The following is a 21,155-nucleotide window of genomic DNA, read 5'->3' as shown; positions in this document are numbered from 1 at the left end:
AAATCTCTCTCTCAAGGTCACACAAAAAGTTAGTAACTTTGGCTTGGGACCCATTTCCTTAACTGTAAATTGAGGGATTTAGATAACTACTTCCATCTTACTTCTGATGTTCTGTATTCTAAGAACCTTCGTAGCTCCATCACCCCAGGAGCACTAATTCTCAATTATTACTCATGTGATGTATCCTCAATTGGTGAAATCTGGCTTATGAAAAAAAAAAACATCAGAGTCTGTCCCTAGTTCCCTCTCAGATTCCTAGAGCTGAAACCTTTGAGGCATGAGGTCCCATTGGCCTAGGGTGGGAGGATAATACTTCTGGGTAGAGACCTCTGAGATCTCAGTCCTTGTTATTAAGTCCTATCCCAATTATTGCGTATACGACAGTGTCTCTCTACACCCTCTGCGGCAGGCACTCGTGGGGGATCAGTATGGACACTGCCCTATTCCACGACTGATTGAAGAGAAGGAGTTCCAGGCCTTGTGTGCCCAGCTCACAAAAAACCCGAACAGCTTGACCCTCCTGGCCCAGTGGTTCTGGAAGGATGAGAATGCTGTCCCTCCTGTCTACATCTTGCAGCCCATCACTACACACTTGCCCCAATACCAGAAGCATGGGGACTGTGCAGCCTGGAAGAAGGCAGAAAGCAGCTTGGCCATGGCCCTGAGATCAGCAGCCCAGGAGGCGGAGAGACAAGGCTTGATCAGCAGGGAGCAGAAGCTTCGATATCACAAATCAGGTGCAGAGATGGACTATAGTGTTTCCTCTGATGCTAATAACAGTTCCATTTCTATAGCATTTTAGAGTTTACAGAGAACTTTTCTCACAACCATTCTGTGAAGAAAATAATATGAAGATTATTGCCTTTATTTTGACCCTTTTTCTTTTTCTTTTTTTTTTTTTTTTTTTTGGCTTGAGGCAGTTGGGGTTAAGGGACTTGCCCAGGGTCACACAGCTAGGAAGAATTAAGTGTCTGAGGTCAAATTTGAATTCAGGTCCTCCTGACTTTAGAGCTGGTGCTCTATGCACTGTACCACCTAGTTACCCCTATCCCCCTTATTTTACAGATGAGAAAACTGACTTTCAGTCAAGTGACTAGTTTAAAGTCACGCATCTAGTTGGGAAAGGATTCCAAGTGCCGCAATTTTTCTAAAAATACTAACTAGATCTCTAATTATTAGGTAAAGGAAAAGGAAATAATTTAGATACATCCTGTTGGCCCCTGACTAGCCATTTGCTTTTGTTCATGAATTGTTTTTATTCCATAATATATTTTTCTTTTTTTTTTCTATATTTATTTATTTAAAACTCAACTGCAAAATAAGAAAAAACAAAATGGAAAAATAAGCCCCCCCCAACATTGTCATGTGCCTAGCAGAACATTGGGGAGCATTCAAAATATGTAACAATAAATTCCCATTTCAAGAAAACATAATAATAGAAGATATTGTATTCATAATTGTCCATCTTTTCTTTGCTTTTCTATAGATTTTTTTTGGTTGTATTCTCTGATGTGCACTTTTTACTTTATTCTTTTTTCCTCCTTTCCTCCCTCTGCTTTCCCCAAGCAGGCTGTCATTAAGCATAGATATATTTATGCGTATATGCCACTTGCTATCTTAATCAAGAAAAGTAAAATATTCACTATAATGGAATGGGAAGAGATTAGATCTGGGAACATGAAGATCTGGGTTAAAGTTTTAGTAATAATATTTTCTACTTGTATGGACTAGTCTGTTTCATCCTCTATAAAATGGGAATAATTATATTTTATCTGGTTATTGTGGAAAAAAAAGTGATTTATAATCATTAACGTGTCATTAAGGTTTTTGCTTCTTAGAAAAGATCTCTCATTTCATTAGTGCTGGTACTTTTTTATTTATACAGATCATTACCTTGGTAAATAGTCTTTCAGGAATTTCTTTGGTCAAGAGCCATTCTTCCTCTAATAACCAAACTTTCAATGACAATGCTTTCCCCACTTAGCTAGGCTGGTCCTTAGATAACAGGTTCACAATTAGGGGACTCTTCAGAGAATATTATTAAGTGGTCTAGAGAAAAAAAAGAATGGGATTTAGAACCAGGTGTCCCAGTTTAGAATCCTGGCTTAAGTGGAATGTAATCACTGTCTTTTAATATCTGAAGGGTTGTCATGTGGAAAACAGGTTTTTTGTTTTGTTTTTCTCTATGTATGGGGTAAAGGAGAACTAGGATTAATGAGTAAACATTATAGGGAAATACATTTTGGTCATTACAATAAAAGGAAGGCTGTTCTAATTACCAAAGCTATCCAAAAATGGAATGCACTCCCTTGAGATGTAGTAAGCTCTCTGTCACTGGAGGTGTTCAAGCAGAGAATGGATAATAATAGGTAACACATATATACTATTTTACAAAGAGCTGTTCTCCTAATATCCCTCAAAGGTACATATTTTCTCACTTTGCAGATGAAAAAACTAAAGTTTAGGGTAGTGAGATGCTTTGTTCAGTTAGTAAGAGGTCAACAAGGTCAGTAAATGAGAAAACCTGGACTTTCCCCCAGATATTATGTCTTCAGATGACTTTGCCTGTTTTAAGACAAGATGAGCCTATATCTAGGATACTGGAGAGAGAAGGGATTCCTATATTGGGCAGGGCCTTGAATTTGATGATCTTGGAGAGCTCTTCTAGCTCCTTCCTTCCTCTGTTCTTCCTCTCTCCCCTCTCTCTTTTCTTCCCTTCCTTCATTTCTCCCTCTCTTCATTCCTCTCTCCCTCATTTCCTTTCTTTTTTCCCTCCCTCCCTTCCTCTCTTTCTCCCTCCCTCCCTTCCTCTCTTTCTCCCTCCCTCCCTTCCTTTCTTTTTCTTTCTTTCTTTCTTTTTCTTTCTTTCTTTCTTTCTTTCTTTCTTTCTTTCTTTCTTTCTTTCTTTCTTTCTTTCTTTCTTTCTTTCTTTCTTTCTTTCTTTCTTTCTTTCTTTCTTTCTTTCTTTCTTTCTTTCTTTCTTTCTTTCTTTCTTTCTTTCTTTCTTTCTTTCTTTCTTTCTTTCTTTCTTTCTTTCTTTCTTTCTTTCTTTCTTTCTTTCTTCCTTTCTTTCTTCCTTCCTTCCTTCCTTCCTTCCTTCCTTCCTTCCTTCCTTCCTTCCTTCCTTCCTTCCTTCCTTCCTTCCTTCCTTCCTTCCTTCCTTCCTTCCTTCCTTCCTTCCTTCCTTCCTTCCTTCCTTCCTTCCTTCCTTCCTTCCTTCCTTCCCTAACTCTGCCATTTAAATAGTAAACATTATTAAAGGGCTTTGATTCTTGGGTCAGAAGGCCCAAGCTGCTTAGGTATCTGAGTGAGTTGGGATCTAGGCTTGTCTCTGAGGAGCTGTGGCCATGCTCCTGTGACTGGGAGTTTCCCACTGAGGTTAAAGCATCTTCAAAAATAACTTCTCATCAGAGGTTCATTTCAAAACAAAGCCACCTCTTTGAAGAAAGCTTTAAGGTGTGCCTGGCAATTAAAGCTGGGTCCACTCAACAGTAAGCAAATATTTGGGGAGAAATCACCAGAATTTTGTGGCTGTGATATTAGCTCTTAATTGCAGGATGACTTTGGGCAATTCCTTTCCTCTCTCCATAACTCAGTTTCCTTTTTATATAAAATGGGAAGAGGGCTCTAAGGTCACATTTAGTGTTAATGGCACTTTGGAAAGATTTTACATATTACAAAACACTCCAAATACAGTTTCTCATCTGATCTTCATAAGCCTGTTAGGAGATAGCATATTATTATTGTCATTTAACAGATGAAGAAACTGAATCCCATATACTTAAATGTTTTGCCCAAGTTCACAAAATTAGTAAGTGTTTGAGCTGGAACTTGAACCCATGTCTTTTGCCTCCAAATCCATCAATGTTTATTTCACTAACCTGCACTGATTTGAGAAAGAAAAAAGACACAACCTTTGGGAATGACCTCAGCTACAATAAACAAGTGATTCAAAATGAGAGATTAGTTGTTTGAAGAGGAGCCTCAAGTCCTGGATGGTAATTCTTTCTTCCTAATTTTGTGTGATGTGACGTCATTGATTTCCTCTCTTCTGTGCTATGTGTAGTTTGATTCTACCTGGCAAAACAAACAAACAGAAAACCACAGAGTTGGTACCAAAAAGTCTCTTGAACCTTTTCTGTCAGTTTGCCCAGTCTAGTTTGTTTCTCATCATGTGCCATTGTTGTTTAAGTATCTTCCATAATTTCTACTGAATTGTTGACCTTACCTATAAAAAGTTAGAGCTATCATGAAGCAATCTTAGCACTTCACTGGTTGATCTTGACCCTTCCCTTATGTGACCTTCAGTTTTTTCATCTGTCAAATGATTGGGCTCAATTTCCCTCCCAGCTCTGACATTGTATGTTTTAGATTTTAAGTTATATTTCAGTCTGTGACACTTCATATTCTAGGTTTTATGTTCTAAGCTTCTTTTCTGTTTTCTATATCACAGGGCCCTTCAAGTTCTGAAATTCTGTCAACATAGAGAGGGGAAGTACACACACAAAATTAGTGAGTAAGAATTAGAATCTAGGTCTCAAAACTTCTCTTCAATCAACTAGATTCTCACTTTGAATGTCCTTCCCAGTTGTCATTCTTTGCTCCTAGCATTTCACCCAGCTCTAGTCTTATGTTCCCTGTTCTATGATCCCTGAAAATTGACATTCTATATAACTCTAAGGTTCTTTTCAACTCTGACAATTTCATGTTTTAAGCCTTCTCATTTCTGGCACTTTATGTTCTAAGGTCCCTCTCATCTCTAAGGTTTTTACAATCTACAAAATCTATAAATTCCAAGAGAAAATTTCTGCTCTAACAGGATATCCTGTTGAACTATAAAACAAAGGTGTGGAAATTTGGCCTAAGGAAATATCAAATTATGGAGATTCTTTTAGGAACACCCAGTATCCTGCTGTGCATAAGGATGTTATTTCTTATCATGAAACAGTGGTAGAAGATATTAAAACATTTTAAGGGGTAGCACAAGGACAAATCTTTTAAAAACACAGATAAGTTTGAGATTTTAAAAGGGGACATGAAGTTTTGAGCGTATGTAAAGTTTTTAATAAAATATTTGTACTTTGGGACCACTGAATATTATTTAGACTGCCCAGCTTCTTAAATTTTTTAAACTTAAATCCAATCTGAGGTCTAGTAACTGGATGTGGGGGTCATGAAATGATAATATATCAGAAAAATTTTGATTTGTATATCTATTTTATATATCTACATACCTGGGGTCATGTAAAAATTTCTCCATCAAAAAGGAATTGTGAATGGAAAAAGTTTAAGAAGCTCTGGTTTAGAGAACCACAAAATCATAGAGTTTGAAAGGTGAAAGGGACAATAGAGACTATTTAATTGAAACTTTTCATTTAACATATGGGAATATTTCTTTCTTTCTTTCTTGCCATCTACTCTGATTTTTTACCCAGCAACTCCTGTCAGATTCCATGACTAAGGGGATTCAATAAGGAAGAGTCATACCCTCATCAAGATATAATGTCTTTGTGCCTTGGTTTTCTTGTTAGCAAAATGGAGATAACATAACAACAATACCACTTTGTAGGACCAATTCCCTTTTATTCATGTTGCTGTAGGTAAATTTGTGTTTTTGTTTTTTAAAAGATATAAGATCAAGAAAAAGGCTTCTTTTCTCTTTCTTTTGGATAACACATTCCCTGCTCTATAGAAGGTAGAAGAAATAGAGCAAAGGTCAGGGGATTTTCATCACACTCTTGCTCTAGTTAAATATTACTATTACTCTTAAATATTACTATTATTATTATTGATGCATATCTTATTTTCCCTATTACTACAGCAGTTGCTGTTATTTTTCATCTTTTTATCCCTAATGTTTAGCACACTGCTTTGGATGTGGAAGGAAGTTAACAAATCAGAAGCAATAATGGGAGGGGGGGATTACCCAACAACATGTTTTAGTTTTTAAAAGGAAAGGTATCCCTATAACTTGAATAGCATAGATTTGGAATTATTACAACCTTCTTCTCTTATGCATAAAAGTAAATGGAGGCAAAGAGGCAGTGAGGCGGCAAGATTGCTTAGTGGGTAGAGTCTTGGACCTGGAGTCAGAAAGACCTGAGTTCTAATCTAGCCTCATGAATTTCCTAGCTGTGTGATGTTTAGCAAGTCACTCAGCTTTTGTTTCTCTCACTCCACTAGAGAAGGAAATGGCAAATCACTGGGGCAGATAGAAATAATAAAGTTGATAGAATTCTGGCCCTGGAGACAAATCTATTCTCAAATATTTACTATCTGTGTGACCTTGCACAAGTCATTTAACTCCATTTCCTCAGTTTCCTCATCTGTAAAATGAACCAGAAAAGGAAATGGAAAATCACTCTAGGATCTTTCCAAATGGTTCGCAGAGTCAGTTATGACTGATATGACTCAATAAGATGTAACTAAAGTACATCTGATTTGCAGCTTTTATCTGATTTTGCAGGGTTTTATCTGATTTGCAAAAAGTCATATATTTGGTAAATGACAGAGTCAGGATTTGAACCCAAGTCCTTTGACTGTCAAACCTTGCTCAACTGCCTTTTAAGATAGTAGCTTGCCTCTGGATAAAAGCCTTCAAAAAATTGGGATGGCCACTTTCAGGAATATCAGGTGAATGCACTGGGAGATCACTTCTAGGGCTGAGATAGATGGCCGATTCATTGCACAATTGATTCTTGGACCACAGGCCCTTGGAACTTGCTGGGCTGCACTTTAGGCCTTCCCAGCTTAATAGAGCTCAGACTTCCCTGGTGTACTCTTTGAGAAGCTAGATAGACCTCCATCCCAGAAGAAGGCAATTGCTTTGGCAATAATAAAAACTCTTATTTCTATAATAATGTAACTAGCAATTATAAAGTACCTACTATGTACTAGACTCTAGTGCTTTACAAATATTATCTCATTTGATCCTCATAACAATCCTGGGAGCCAGGATTACTATTACTATTATTCCAATGTTACAGTTGAAGAAACTGAGACAAGTGGATATTAAGTGACCTGCTCAAGATGGCAGCTACTAAGTAACTACTAAGTAACTCGGGTATTGCTGATAACAAGCCTTTGCACTCTATCTACTGTAACCACCTTGCTGCTCCAAATGCAGCATATCCAAACATTGGTCATCTCGATTTTTTTTAGTCATGACAATTCAATATTTCAAAGACTCAAAAAACATAAGAGCTGGATCTTAGCAGTAACCCCTCCCATGGATGTGCATCCAGTCTCTGCTCTTCCAAGGAGGAAGAACTTGCTACCACTTGAGGCTGCCCATTTTACCATTGGAAGATTCTGGCTAGGAGTTTCTAACTTCTGTATGAAACTTCCACCCATTTCTAAGCAGAATCAATCAAATTACTTCAGATTTCTGAAGACCATTATTATGTTTCACCTAAAGCTTCTCACCTTTATTCCTAGTTCTTTTAAAGTGATGTTCATATGGTTTCATTTTAAGACCTTTCACCACTCTAGCTGCCTTTCTCAATATATGTGACATTTTGTCAATACCCTTTCTTGGTAAAATACTTTCCTCACACAGCCTGGTAAAATAAATATAAGTATTATTATCTCCATTTCACAGATGGAGAAAGAGAGGGGAAAGTGATCTATCTTTTATCTCAACTATCTGATTAAAATTTTAAAATCATCTTGTTGGTCTAAATGTAGGTTACCCCAAGCTTAGACCAAACTCCAATATAATTTCTCTTTAAAACAAAAAAAATTTGGAAAGATGTACTTATAAGAAGCATTAGTAAGTGTACATTTGGGATTTATGCAAGCAAAACTGGCTTGGGGCCTTTGAGGGGAAAGGGAAAAAAAAGGTCTATATCCAGAGCAATATGTTCTCTTTTAATTTATAAAAATTGGCATTTTGGGGGAGCTGTATTGTAAAATGATAGACTCTCCTAGAAGGCCAGCATTCATAGCTTTGGTGGGTTTTTTTTTGGGTGGTCATTGTTAGGATTTGTCATTTCATCCACATAGGAAATAGCTTATGTGTGAAAACTTCCTCTGTCATTATAGATTAACATAGCTTAAGTGTTGGAAAGGGTGGTATATTAGAAAGATTGATTACTGTCTCTGGTACTTACTATGGATAAGAATTTGGATAAGTTATTTAATTGCCCTTTGCCTCAGTTTCTTCATATGTAAAATTAAAAGGTTGGATTAGATTGCATCTGGGATTCCTTCCAACTTTTCATGTACATTCTGTGAGAGTTGTCCAGGGTCACTAAGTAATATGTGTCAAAGGAATTGGTCTTCCTGTGTTCGAGGACATCTCCACAGTCACCATGCCATACTCTTTCTCTCCATAGATAGAAAATTACAATCTTTAAAGATTATTATTTTTTATTTATTTTTATTTTTTGCTGAGGTAATTGGGGTTAAGTGACTTGCCCAGGGTCACATAGCTAGGAAGTGTTAAGTGTCTGAGTCCAGATTTGAACTCAGGTCTTCCTGATTTCAGGGCTGGCGCTCTATTCACTGCATCACCTAGTAGCTCCTCTTTAGAGATTATTACATAAAGTGTGCACCAAAATGTTTGGGTCTCCTGAAAGAGCTTCTGTAAATCTTGGACTCTGTTACTATAATTACAAAGAGGTAGAGAGAAGTACTCTTCCCTCAGGAATATTTTTGTTGCTATTCAGTAATTTTTCAGTCACCTCTGACTCTTTATGATCTCATTTGGGGTTTTCTTGGCAAATATACTATAGTGGTTTGCTATTTCCATCTCCAACTCATTTTATAGACAAGAAAACTGAGTTAAACAGAGTTAAGTGACTTTACCAGGGTCATACAACCTCTAATTGTCTGAGCCCAGAAAATGGAACTCAGAAACATGAGTCTTCCTCACTCCAGGTCTAGCGCCCTATCCACTATGACACAGCTTTGCTGTTTATGTCTATTGTTTATCCTGGAATCACAATAGCTCAAAATTACAGTATTTTCTTCACAACAACCTGTGAGGTAGATAGTAGAAGTATTATTTTTACTTTTACAGATTAGGACAGTTAAGAGTCAGAGAAGTAAGTCACAAACTGGTAAATTCAGGGCTGGGACTGGACCCCAGGGCTTGACCTTCCCTTCTAGGTCTTTCACTTGCCTATGACATCAGCTGCCTGTCACCAGAGCTGAAGCCAGCCATGTACCAAAAAACTGTGCCCCTGATAAGTCACATTAAGCACACTGTCATTTGAAAGGATCTGTTCTGTGGGGAAATAAAATCCTGAAACACAGTTGAAGGCCACTGCTGAAGAGACCATTGCACTTGATCGTCATTATTAGTGGCTTCCTATTTTTAATTAATTATTTTTTCTTAATAGATACTGAGTTCTGTTGTTCCTATGCTGCTCAAGGATTATATGTGCTGTTAGGGCAACCCAAATTTGGCATACTGAGGCAATGTCCTAGTCTCCCCTCTCTGCTTGGGAAAATGTCTTCTTGGAAAATGGAAAATGGATTAATTTATTTGAGATTGTGAGTCTGTACTTGAATTCTCAATCTCAATTTGTTTTTACTTTTGCAGTAATCGAATGGGAAATAGAACATGGTCTTCTAAATATAGATAGCTGTGATGGTGATATAGGGGCAACAGTTTTCCTTAGAGAAATCAGAGATATGAATAAGCACATTCTGGATGAATGTAACCTACCAATGGTAGACCTGCAGGAAGACGGCTGTCTGGACATGGAAGCTCAGAACTTCCTCACCAGCCTCAAAGTGAGAATTACAGACAACCATCCCAAACTGCTAAAGGTGCACTTTGTCCAATGGAGCCAAGACCTGGTGAACCCAAAGAACCGAGCGCATGCTAAGTACCTGAAGGAGCTGGGAGAGCAGTTCATTGCCACAGTCAACCATCAGATTCTTGAACGCCTTCGCTACCAGAATAAGGGCAACCAGATGCTGGGCCCTTTTTTCCAGGAGCTGCATCACCACATGGCCCAGTGCAAGGACAAGTGCCAAGTGTTTTGTGGGAGGGAGGAACTACTGAGCAGAATTGGAAGGGCCATCAAGGCAAATGATGGCATCAACCATTCTCCCTTAGTTATTTTTGGGCCTCCTGGAGTTGGAAAGACAGCTCTGATGTGCAAAATATCAGAGCGCATCCAAAACTTCCTGGGACAAAAGATAGTGCTGGTATTACGGCTCCTGGGAACATCTCAGGCAAGTTCCAACAGCTGCATTTTATTGAATAGCATCTGTCTCCAGGTGTGCTTAGCCTATGGTTTGCCACTTCCACCTGCACGGGTCATGGCTGTTTATAGTGGTGCTGTCCAGTTCTTTCAAGATCTTCTCTTCATGGTTTCCAGGAGAAATGTTGAGTCACTTGTGCTCATATTGGATGCATTTGAAGAGCTGAACTTGACCTATGGGGCAAAAGGTCTCACGTGGCTGCCAAAAAAGTGCCCCCCCAAAATTCACCTCCTTCTCTCTGCTTGCTCAGTAGAGTCTAAAACCTTAAAAACCTTGCAGGGGATGGTCACTAGCTCTGAAGCTTATTTTGAAGTGAAACCACTCTCTGGGGAGCAAGGTCAGAAGATGATTGAGCTCCTTTTGTCATCTGTGAAGCGGAAGCTGAGCCCTGCCCAGAGGGACCTACTCTGGGCCAGCCTCCCAGAATGTGGGCATCCCTTGAGGCTGAAGCTGGCTTTTGATGAAGCCCAGAGATGGGCATCCTACACATTACCTGTCTCTCTGGCCACCACTGTCCAACAAGCAATGCACCAGCTTTGTGCCCGTTTGGAGGAGTTACATGGCCAAGTCTTGGTGTCCCATGTACTTGGGTATATTGTGACTGCCCGGTAAGTCAGTTTTATTTTTTGCCCCATTAGTTTACTTTTTAATGCAATGTTAATTGTAATAATTTGCATAGATAACATGTTTTATGTTTCAAAAGCACTTTATATTCATGGCCTTATTTATTGGTGCATCATATTTTTAGGTATGTAACAAATTGATCTCTTTCTAGTCTAATGTTCTGTGGTTCTATAGTTGGTTGGTTGTTGTCCTTTGTTCTTGAAGAGGACCGAAATGACATTTCTATGTTAAAGTCAAGTTACACTGTGTCTGTGGCTGATCAGAGCAATTAGAGTTCTGTGTGCTCTGCCATGGATCAGACACAAATAGTCTCTATGAACATTTGGGGTGGACTCTCTAACTTTGTGCATTTCACATTTCTAAGTTAATTCAATTCTGCTTTACTTCTCTGGTGAGGGTACACACCATGCTGGGTGGTCATGTGCAGGATACCTGGTAGGATATGATCCTATGACTTTATAAGTTGGAGCATATCTAGAACCAAGGTAGTGAAGGCACTAATATCCACATCATATGAACAGAAGTTGGTGAAACCATGGCTATTTAGCTTGAAGAAGAGATAACTGAGGAAGAATATAAATCTTCTCTGGATTTCTTAAGGGCTTTCATGGGGAGGAAAATCCCTGCATCAAAGATTTGGAAGTCCAAACCATATCTGAAGAAGTATCTCCATGGCAATATCCCCAATAAATGGTCAACCAAACATTCCCTTGAGAACCTCTTATGAAGGGAAGTCCCTACCTCCTGTCACAAGTCTCTTTTCACTTCAGTCCATTCATCAACTCAGCTGGAAGAAAAGCTGTACTTTTCTGAAGTGCAGGTCTGACCATGTCATCCCCTATGCAATAAATTCCAGTAGCTCCCTAGCAACTTCAGGATCAAAAACAAACCCCTTAATTTGGCATTCAAAGACTCTTATAGCGTGCCCTGCCTCCTCCTTTTCAGTCTTCTGACATCAGCCTCTCCCACATACTCTACAATCCAGTGACTCTGGCCTCCGGATTGTTCCTTGAACAAGATTCCTCATCTTCTGACTCTATGCATTTTCCCAGGCTATCCCTCATGCTTGGACTGCTTCCCCTCTTTGCTTCTGTCTCTTGGCTTCCTTCATGACCTAGCTAAAAATACTGCTGGAAGCATTTCCAATGATTCCTTATTATTGGTTCTATTGCCAATTTCTTCTGCCTATATTTTGTTTATACATAGTTGTATCTTCTTCATTAGATTCTGTGTTCCTCCAGAGGGACTTTTTCTTTTACCCTTTTTTTTGCATCTTCAGAGCTTAGCCTGGCACATAATAGGTACTTAACAAAAGTTTATTGGCTAACTGAAATCTCATTTCCTTTCTAGAGGTTGTTAAGAAGGTTTTTCTTACATTGGATCTAAGTATGAAGCTTCTAGCTAGTTCTTTCCTGGAAGCTGTAAGAACAATTCTAATCTGTATTAGCCTTTTAGATCTCTAAAGTCAGCTTTCATGTTGCAAAATCACAGAGTTTTGTGCCAGCATGGGATTCTGAAGATCTGACTGTTTAAATCCTGGTTTGCACATGTGACTTTGAGGGAATTAGTTAACCTCTCTGGGTCTCAGCTTCTTCCTCTATAACATAAGGGAATTGAATTTTGATAACCACTATGTTCTCCTACAGCTCTAAAACTAGGATCTTGTTATTCTATGACTATAGTTGATGACCTGACCTTTGTTCAAAACCTCTGCTGAGGATGGCCCACTAACTCTCAAGGCAGCTCATTCCTTGGGCACTTTTAGAGAACTCCAATTTTAAGTTATTTTTCCTTACATCAAATATAAATCTTTCTTTCTGTAACTTGTGTGTGTAGCACCTGGTTCTATTCTCTGGGACCAGGTAGAGGTAAGGGAAGGGGTTGGGACTTTGATTTCATTGGTGAAAAGAACTGCTAGAGAGAAGCTTTATTAGAATCTATAATCTTAGAGAATGGCTTAGAGCAGTAAAATCAGCAACTTGGGCAGAGTGTATCACAGGCAGGAACTGACTTCAATACTTCCTGCCTCCAAGGTCCCTATGATATAGTACCCCATTAGAAATCAAACAACTCACTCTACATCACATAGTTCCAATCACCTAGCCAGCAAATTCTATTTCTTCAATATAATAGCCCTTCAAACAATAATAATAATTCTTCTTTGGAGTTTACAAAACACTTCACATGAATTACCTTACCTGATCATTACAACAATCTTGTGGAGGAGATGTCCCATTTAACAGATTTGGAAACTGAGGCCAATAGAGGTTAAATAACATGCTCAGAGTCACACAGCTAGTAAGTATCAGAGGTGGAATTACTTGACAAAAACTATCATTTTCCTCCCAGGTTTTCTGTAGGCCAAATAGCTTCAATTGCTTCAAATAATCTTCATATAAAATCATCTCAGATCCCATTCCCATCCTAGTTATTGTTCCTTGAATCTGCTTCAGTTAATTGATGCCCTTTCTAAAACATGGCACCAGAGATTTGATCAAAATCCCAGTTATGGTTTGACTAGGAGAGAGTAGGGTAGTTTCTTCTTCATGTTGGTTGGGATTCCTTTACTAAGGAGATTAATCTTGTTCTCCTTGGCTCAGAGGGCCAAGATCAAGAAGAAATGGGAGGAAGATGCAGAAAGGGGGATTTGCATGGGTGAATAAATGAAAATACACTTATGAAAGATGTTACAAAGTTAGAATTGAAAAGATTTGGCAACAGATTGGATTGGTAGAGGGGTTGAATAAGAAGTTGAGGATGACAAGCCTGGGGACTGGGAGGATACTTTCAATGGTAATAGGGAAGTCAGGAAGAAAGGCAGACTGGGAGTGGGGTGGGAAAATAGGGATTAATATGTTCAATTTTGGACATATTGAGTTTAAGATGTCTATGGGATATCCAATTTGAGATGTTTAACAGGCAATTGGAGATTCAAGATTGAAAGTCTGCTGTGAATTTAGAGCTGGAAGTAGATTTGAGAATCATCATCAGAGAGATGATAATTGAATCCATGGCAGTTGAAATTGCCAAGTGAAATAGTATAAAGGGAGAGGAGATATCAGGTCTGAGGGTTTGGGGACAAAGGAGTCTGAGAAGTGGTCAGAAAGGTAGTTTCAGGAAAGGGAAGTGATTTGCTTAAGATCACTGGATAAAGGGTAGAACTGGAGATGGAGTCCAGGTCTTCTATAGCTAGTTCATCCAAATGTCCCAGATGGCAGGACCAAGAAAAATAGATAGTAGTTGTAGAATCAAATTTCAGCTTGATGTAAGGGAAAACCCCCCAACAATTTATAATTTTATCCAAAAGTAGGTCCAACTGCCTTTAGAAGTAATAGGCTTCCTTTCATTGGAGGTCTTCAAGTACAGATGATATGGCCACTTCTCAAGTGAGATGTAGTAGAGATTATTTTTGAGTGTGGGTTGTACTGTACAACCACTGATAAGGAAACAGGTAAAACATTTAAGAGCCTTGCTCATAGTCACACAGCTAGAAAGTTTAGAGAGGAGATCTGAACCCAAGTGATGCTGACTGCAAATCTAGGACTTTATCTCCTAGGCTTCCCAGCGGATCATTAGTAGGATAACAACCATGGTCTCTGGTGTTTTGATGACTACAAAGTGTTTTCTTTATATCTTCTCTGTGAAGTGGAACTATTGCAATGATTATCATTTGGATTTTATAAGTGAGGGAATAAAGTCTCAGTGAGGTGATTCACTAAAGATTATACAGCCAATAAGTGTGAGGACAGTTGAATAGTACAGTGAATAAAATGCTAGATCTGGAGTTAGGAAGACCTGAGTTCAAATCTGACCTTAGACGTTATTAGTTTGGGCAAGTCACTTAACCTGTGGTTGCTTTAATTCTCTGGAAAAGGAAATGGCCAGATACTTCCAATATCTTTGCCAAAAAAATCCTACATACAGTATCTTATCATTCCTGGAATCACAAAATGTTGGATATGATTAAACAATAATTTAATGTGCTAAACTTTAAAAAAAATGCTTACTGTATTTCAAATACAATGGGTTTTCTTTGCAATCCTATGTTTTTTATTTTATTCACTTGAAAACATTATTTTTATAAGAGGCCCATAGGCTTCCCCAGCCTGGCTGCCAAAAGTACCCAACACAAAAAACATTAAGAACCTTTGCCATGGAAAGTGGGATCACAGGATCAGATTACTCAATTTTTTATATATAAAGTGGAAGGAACCGGAAAGGACAAAGAATCATAAGATTTAGAGCTAGAAGATAACTGCGAGATCATCAGGTTCAACCTCTTCATCTTGGAAATGAGGAAATTGGGATCCTAAGAGTCACAGACCTCTCCAAACACATGCTCACAAACACTTCCCACTTGCCATTGATTATCAATCAATCAACCATGTATATATGTATATATATGTGCCAGGTATTGTATTAAGGGGTGAGGAGCCAAAGTGATTTTTTTTTGGAGGGAAAGGTTTAACAATTAAGAGAATCAGGAAACCTCTTGTGAAAGAGCCTTGTGGATCCTGATCCTTGATTCCAAGAGGTGATGGTAAGGAGGAAGTTCATTCTAAGCATGGAGGGCAACTTAGGCAAAGGTAAAGAGAATATTGTATATGGCAATAGCAAATAGCCCAGTTTGATAGCAATATAGAGTGTGTGGAGAGAGTGATGTATAAGTAATCATTTTGGAAAGCTATACTAGAGCTGGATTGTAAAATGTGTTAAATGTCAAAAGACTCTGTATTCTGATCTAGAGGAAATAGTGAGTTCCTGAAACTATTCAGGCAGGTGCATGACATGCTTGTATCTATACTTTAGGAATAAAAACTTGGCAGCTATGTGAAGGATGCATTAGAGATGGGAGAGTCTGGGATCAGGGAGGACAATTAGAAGGCTCTTGTAAGAATTCAGGTAAGAAGTTATGAAGATTTGAATTAGAGTGGTGGCCATGTGAAAGGAGAAAGGGAACAGATCTTAGAATTGTTGTGATGATAAAACTGAGACTTGTAACCTGATTGGCTATGTGGGATAAATGAGAGTGGAGATGAATCTAGGATGACTTCTATATTAAGAGTTTGAGTGACAGAATATTGGTAGTTCACTCCACAAAAATAGGAAGGTTAGGAGGATGGTGGATTTAGGAGAAAATTGGCTCAGTTTTGGACATATTGAATTTGAAGTATTTAGGATGTATGGGATGTTCAGGCAAAGAGGTTCAGAAAGCAACTGGAGAAGTTTAGGGGAGAGATGAGGGAAAGATAATTGAACCCATATGGGATGGTAAAATATTTTGAAGAGAGCATATGGACAGAAAAAAAGGATGGCTCTGGTCAGAGCTGGGATATATGCAGAATTGAATCAACACAAGAGGACAAAAAGGATCACGTAGAACCAGGAAGGAACAATGTCATGAAAATCCAAGCAAGAACGATTATACATAAAGAGAGGGCAGCCAGTGTCAAATGTTGAAGAGCGTCACTTATGTTCATAGGCAGCCTCTGGGGCTCTCTCTATTTCTATGCAAAGATTACTTGGTCAGGGGATTGTGCTAATCTGATTTCTAGATTTGCAAGGACTTTATCCTCACAGCAAAATGTTGTAGAGATCAACACTAGATCTAAGGTTTATATCCTCTCTGATCAACTACACAAGGAGGGAACCTATCTATCTCTGATATACATCCAAATGGAATTACTACTGAGGATCCAGACTATTTTCCATGCTTGGAATACATGCTTTCTCTATCTTTTCTTCCTAGAATTCTTTGTTTTCTTCAAAATGTAGCTCATGCCACCTCCTCCATGAAGACTCTTCTGATTTACACCCTGTTGGTAGTACCTCCTCTACACATTTATTTCATACTTATTTTCCATATTCATTTGGGTGTATAATTTAGATATCCCAAACTTAACAAAATGGAAAAATAAAGTACTAATGAATTGACTATTCAATTATAAGCTCCTAGAAGCCAGGAATTTTTTCATTTTTGTCTTCATACTTATTATAGTGTTTGGCACATCAGAAGCACTTAGGGAATATTCAATTTAGCTCTGTTCTTTTTGGCAGAAATGCTTGAAAGTCCGTTTCATCGAATATCCATTTTTCCCCTAAAGGACTTTATTGTTTTGCTGGGGAGCTGATTCCTGGCTGTAATCCTAGCTTCTTAAAGGACCCTTCTTGAGAGACAGTTTGGTATGGTGGGAAGAGTGTTAGACATTAGAGAGACAAGAGATCTGGACAGTTTGGTGGTCTAATACTCACCAGCTGTCTGTCTCTGGACAGGTCACTCCTCTCTCTTTGTGCCTCAAGGACCTTATTTGTAGAATGACAATGATAATATACTGCTTACCTCATAACATTGTGTTCTTGCAATAGTAGACACACATTTCCTTATGGTTAGGTTGAACCTTTTATGGTAAATCAAATCATAAAAAAGATGATCTACTAGAGACCTGCAGGAGATGACCAGACATATTTCAATTCTTGTACACCCCACTACTCCCCACATACTCCCAACCCTCTCTGGCAGGTATGGGCTGTCGGAAGCAGAATTGAAGGATGTCTTATCCTTGGATGATGAAGTTTTGATGGAAGTCTATCAAGAGTGGACTCCTCCCAGCAAAGATGTTCTTCGTTTTCCTCCTCTCTTATGGGTGAGGCTTCGGCGGGACCTAGGAGATTGCTTGATGAAGAGACCTGCAGATGGCTTCATGCTACTTGGACTTGCTCACAGGTATTCAAAATATCCAAATGGCTGGATTGATCAGAACCTCAAATGCTTTGCTTTAAAAAAAAAAAAAAAAGGAGGAAGTAGTTTTGTTTGTCATAGTCTAGCTATTGCTGCTGACATTATTAATAGGACCAATGATTATTGGCTCTTTCCCCTGAATACTCCCTTTTCTCCCACTTCCCCAAATCTAAAACTTCAAAAGCATCTTAAAGTTCTCTTTCTCCCTCATTTTCAACATATCAAATCTAGGTACCAATTTCTGGCAATTTTACATCAATCCAATTCAATTAAAAAACACATTTATTAATCATCTAGGTATGTGCTAGGTGCTAGTATACAAAACAGTCAAAATAATCCATGCTTTGAAGGATCTTACTTTCTACTGGGCGGGGGACAATATATATACAGACAATAATATATGTAAATATATGTAAAATATGAAGTAATACCAGAAGGAGAGAGTATAGGGGTATCAAGTAAGGTCTCCTGTAGTGTGGCACCTGAGTTGAATGTTGAAAGAAGTTTCCACAATAGCTCTTGAATTCATCCCTAGGCAAGGCTCTTATTTGGCAGCTAGTTGGCACAATGAATAGAACTTTGGAAGTTAGGTAGTTTTGAGTTCAAATTTGATCTTAGACACTGATTGTATGATCCTGGGTAAGTCACTCAGCTTCTTCAACTGTAAAATAGGGATAGTTAAATGACTAAAGTGTCTGCTTCACAGATATGGAAGCATACTAAGGTCCTTCCTGCTCCCCTTTTTAGACTATAAATTGCAAAATAATATTATTTTAGTCTGAAGTCCTTGTTTTAAACCAAATGGTAACTTAACTCTCATCAGTCTTTTTTTTTTTTTAACTATCAGTTCTAAAACTTTCGTTTTTGATTTTGTTTTTGTTTTTTACTGACATAAATTGTTTCTAAAGCAGAGGCCTGATAAAACTAGAAAGTAACCCTATCAGAAATTGATTATGATAATTATCAGATTAGGAGCAAAAAAAGAAGTCTTTTGATTGATTCAATTAATACAAGTATCTCTTGAATTCACTTTTGACTAGTTTTAAGGATGGATCTTTATAAGGAGTAATTAAAGAGGGATTAAATAGTTTTATAGAAAATGATTAGCCAAGCTACTTGAAAGTTATATTAGTATTAGTATTGTTCTGCTTAATGAGTCAAAACTGTTGCTTGAACTTTATATTATTGTTTAATTTTGATTATAGTACTGTATCTTTGCTTTTGAAAGAACAAAATACATTGAAAGAAGAAAATATCTTGAATCAGAGACACTTTCAAAAACAAGAAGGATCTCTGTTCCTTTAAATTTCTCTTTAAGTAGAGCTATTGAGTATTACTTAATAAATTTGTTTCTAACATTTTTCCTACAATGCCCAGATCACTGATAATTATTTTTTTTTTAACCGAGGCAATTAAGGTTAAGTGACTTGCCCAGGATCATACAGCTGGAAGTATTAAAAGTCAGATTTGTCAAAATGTCAAAAATCAGATCAAATTTGAGCACAGGTCCTCCTGACTTCAGGGCTGGTGCTCTATCCACTATGCCACCTAACTGCCCCTGGAATACTGATAATTTCTTCCACATTCTCCCATTTTATTGTGAGGATAAATTTTGATGTATGTTCATAAATACTTTGTAAATAATAAAGTTGTATCTAAAGGTCAGCTATTAATATTATCTTACCACTGGTCCCTCTTCTTCTAAGACAACTGACTGAGGTGGTCAAAGAACGCTATTTATCAGGACAAGAGAAAATAAGGAGACATCATCTCTTATCTGAATTCTTCACTGGAGCCTGGAGTCAGGGTATAAAGAAACCTATGACTCTACCCCTCCTGGGAAAACCATTGAACTTTGACAGGAAGGTGAGATCCACAGCAATGCTCTTTTGAATAAGATTCATAGGGTTGTGTTTTTCTTTGTAATTCTTTCCTCCCTTCTTTCCAGGTTGCACCTCAACCACTCTGGTTTTCGGATACTGTTCCAAATCTTAGGAAGTTAAGTGAATTGCCCAGTCACTTGGCTAATTCAGGACGCATAGAAGAGTTGAAGAAGGATGTTCTGGGTAAGGATATCAGCTTCCCTAAGGATAGCAACTTCCCTATTCAACAGAACTGATCATTATAGATGGAGAAATGGGGGTAAAATATAGAACTCAGGATGTCAGAGCTGGGAGGAACCTTAGAACAAAGGTCAGAGCTGGGAGGGTCCTTAAGTCCCAAGATATCAGAGCTAGGTGAGCCCTTAGAACACAGGGTATTAGAGCTGGAAGGAGCCTTAGAACACAGGAAGTCACAGCTGAGGGGGTGGGTGTTAGAATACAGATGTCACAGCTGGGGCGCCCTTAGCACATGGGATGTCAGAGCTGGGAGGGACCTCAGGACATAGTGTCAGAACTAGGAGGACCCTTAGAAAACAGAATGATAGAGCTTGGAGGACACAAAAGGTCAGAAGTGGGAGGACCCTTAGAACACTAAGTTAGAACTAGGAAAGTCCTTAGAACACTTAAAAGATCATTTAATACTATCCCCTCATTTTATAGATGAAGAGACAAAGGTCCAAATTGGAAAAATTATCAGTTGACCCAGAACCAGAAACTGTGTCTAATTAGTTTCACTTGTTTCTGTACCCAAGAAACTCTAAAGTTTACCAGATCTAATAAGACACAAGAATATATGCAGACCCCTGAAGGCTTGGCCCTTTGGCATTTGTTGTGAGGGTACATTACAACTCCCTGGGGGTTATAAAAAAGAGGTGAGTCAGAATTACATTCTCAGAGATGTTGCTCTTACCCAAGCCTTTTCAGTAGTGGCCACCACACTTTTTTTTGACCTGGGCAGGCTTCTTCTCTAGTTTACCCAATGCCCACGTATGCCCCAGTCAATCATCCCTGTGCCAGCCAGATTCATTTGGGTCAGTTCCTTATGAGGCACATTGACTAAAACAGTCAGTAATATAGACTAATATTCTAGCCACTGAGGTTGTAGAATATACCAATTAACAAAGTCGTGAGTATTGTGGAGGTGAACAATATTTCTCTCAATAATGACCCACCATGCTTACACTTAGTAAACATAAACAGCTCGACCAGATCACCACATCTAGCTATATGTGCTTCTGAGGGCTCTTGTATGGAGCAAAGACCATGACTTCTTGGGAGCATCTGTGCTTGTGTTCGCCACTTGTCAAATGTCTTTAAGGCTTTGTCGGAACGAGGAGGGAGGAAGGAAGGGTTCCAGAGGGGATGGAGAAGGGATATCTCAATCCTCTAGCCCCCAGATAAGGTGGAAATGGTTTCCCTTCTTTGCAGGGAACATGGATTGGGATTTCATGTAGAGTTCTTTCCAGTGGAATCACAACTATGCTGGAGGATTTTGCCCTATGTGCTGAGCACCTTGACTGTCCTGAACTCAGTCTCATCCGTGATGCCATCCAGCTCTCAAGACCCCACCATAGATCGTGCAGTGGGCATGGGTAAGTGACATTAGATCATTAGATGTGAGGAAATCCTCTTCTATGTTGAGCTTCCAAAATTAGGTTTCAATCAGTGGTTTGGACAACACTAGAGAAACA

General features: G+C 38.5%; 1 protein-coding gene across 1 annotated transcript in view; it reads left to right on the top strand.

The window, feature by feature from the left end:
• Positions 1-9,547: 9,547 nt before the first annotated feature.
• The window catches only part of NWD1 (NACHT and WD repeat domain containing 1), a 47,536-nt gene continuing 35,928 nt past the window's right edge, over positions 9,548-21,155 (top strand). Inside the window, 6 exon segments of the mRNA XM_074305810.1 lie at positions 9,548-10,826; positions 17,363-17,566; positions 19,288-19,447; positions 19,530-19,647; positions 20,893-20,906; positions 20,908-21,046. Of these exon segments, the coding sequence (XP_074161911.1) occupies positions 9,640-10,826; positions 17,363-17,566; positions 19,288-19,447; positions 19,530-19,647; positions 20,893-20,906; positions 20,908-21,046 (1,822 nt within the window). The 5' untranslated portion in view covers positions 9,548-9,639.

Source organism: Sminthopsis crassicaudata, chromosome 1, assembly GCF_048593235.1.
Source record: "Sminthopsis crassicaudata isolate SCR6 chromosome 1, ASM4859323v1, whole genome shotgun sequence".
NCBI lineage: Eukaryota > Metazoa > Chordata > Mammalia > Dasyuromorphia > Dasyuridae > Sminthopsis > Sminthopsis crassicaudata.
Note: the sequence above shows the minus strand (reverse complement) of the source record. Positions and strands in the feature narration are given on the sequence as shown.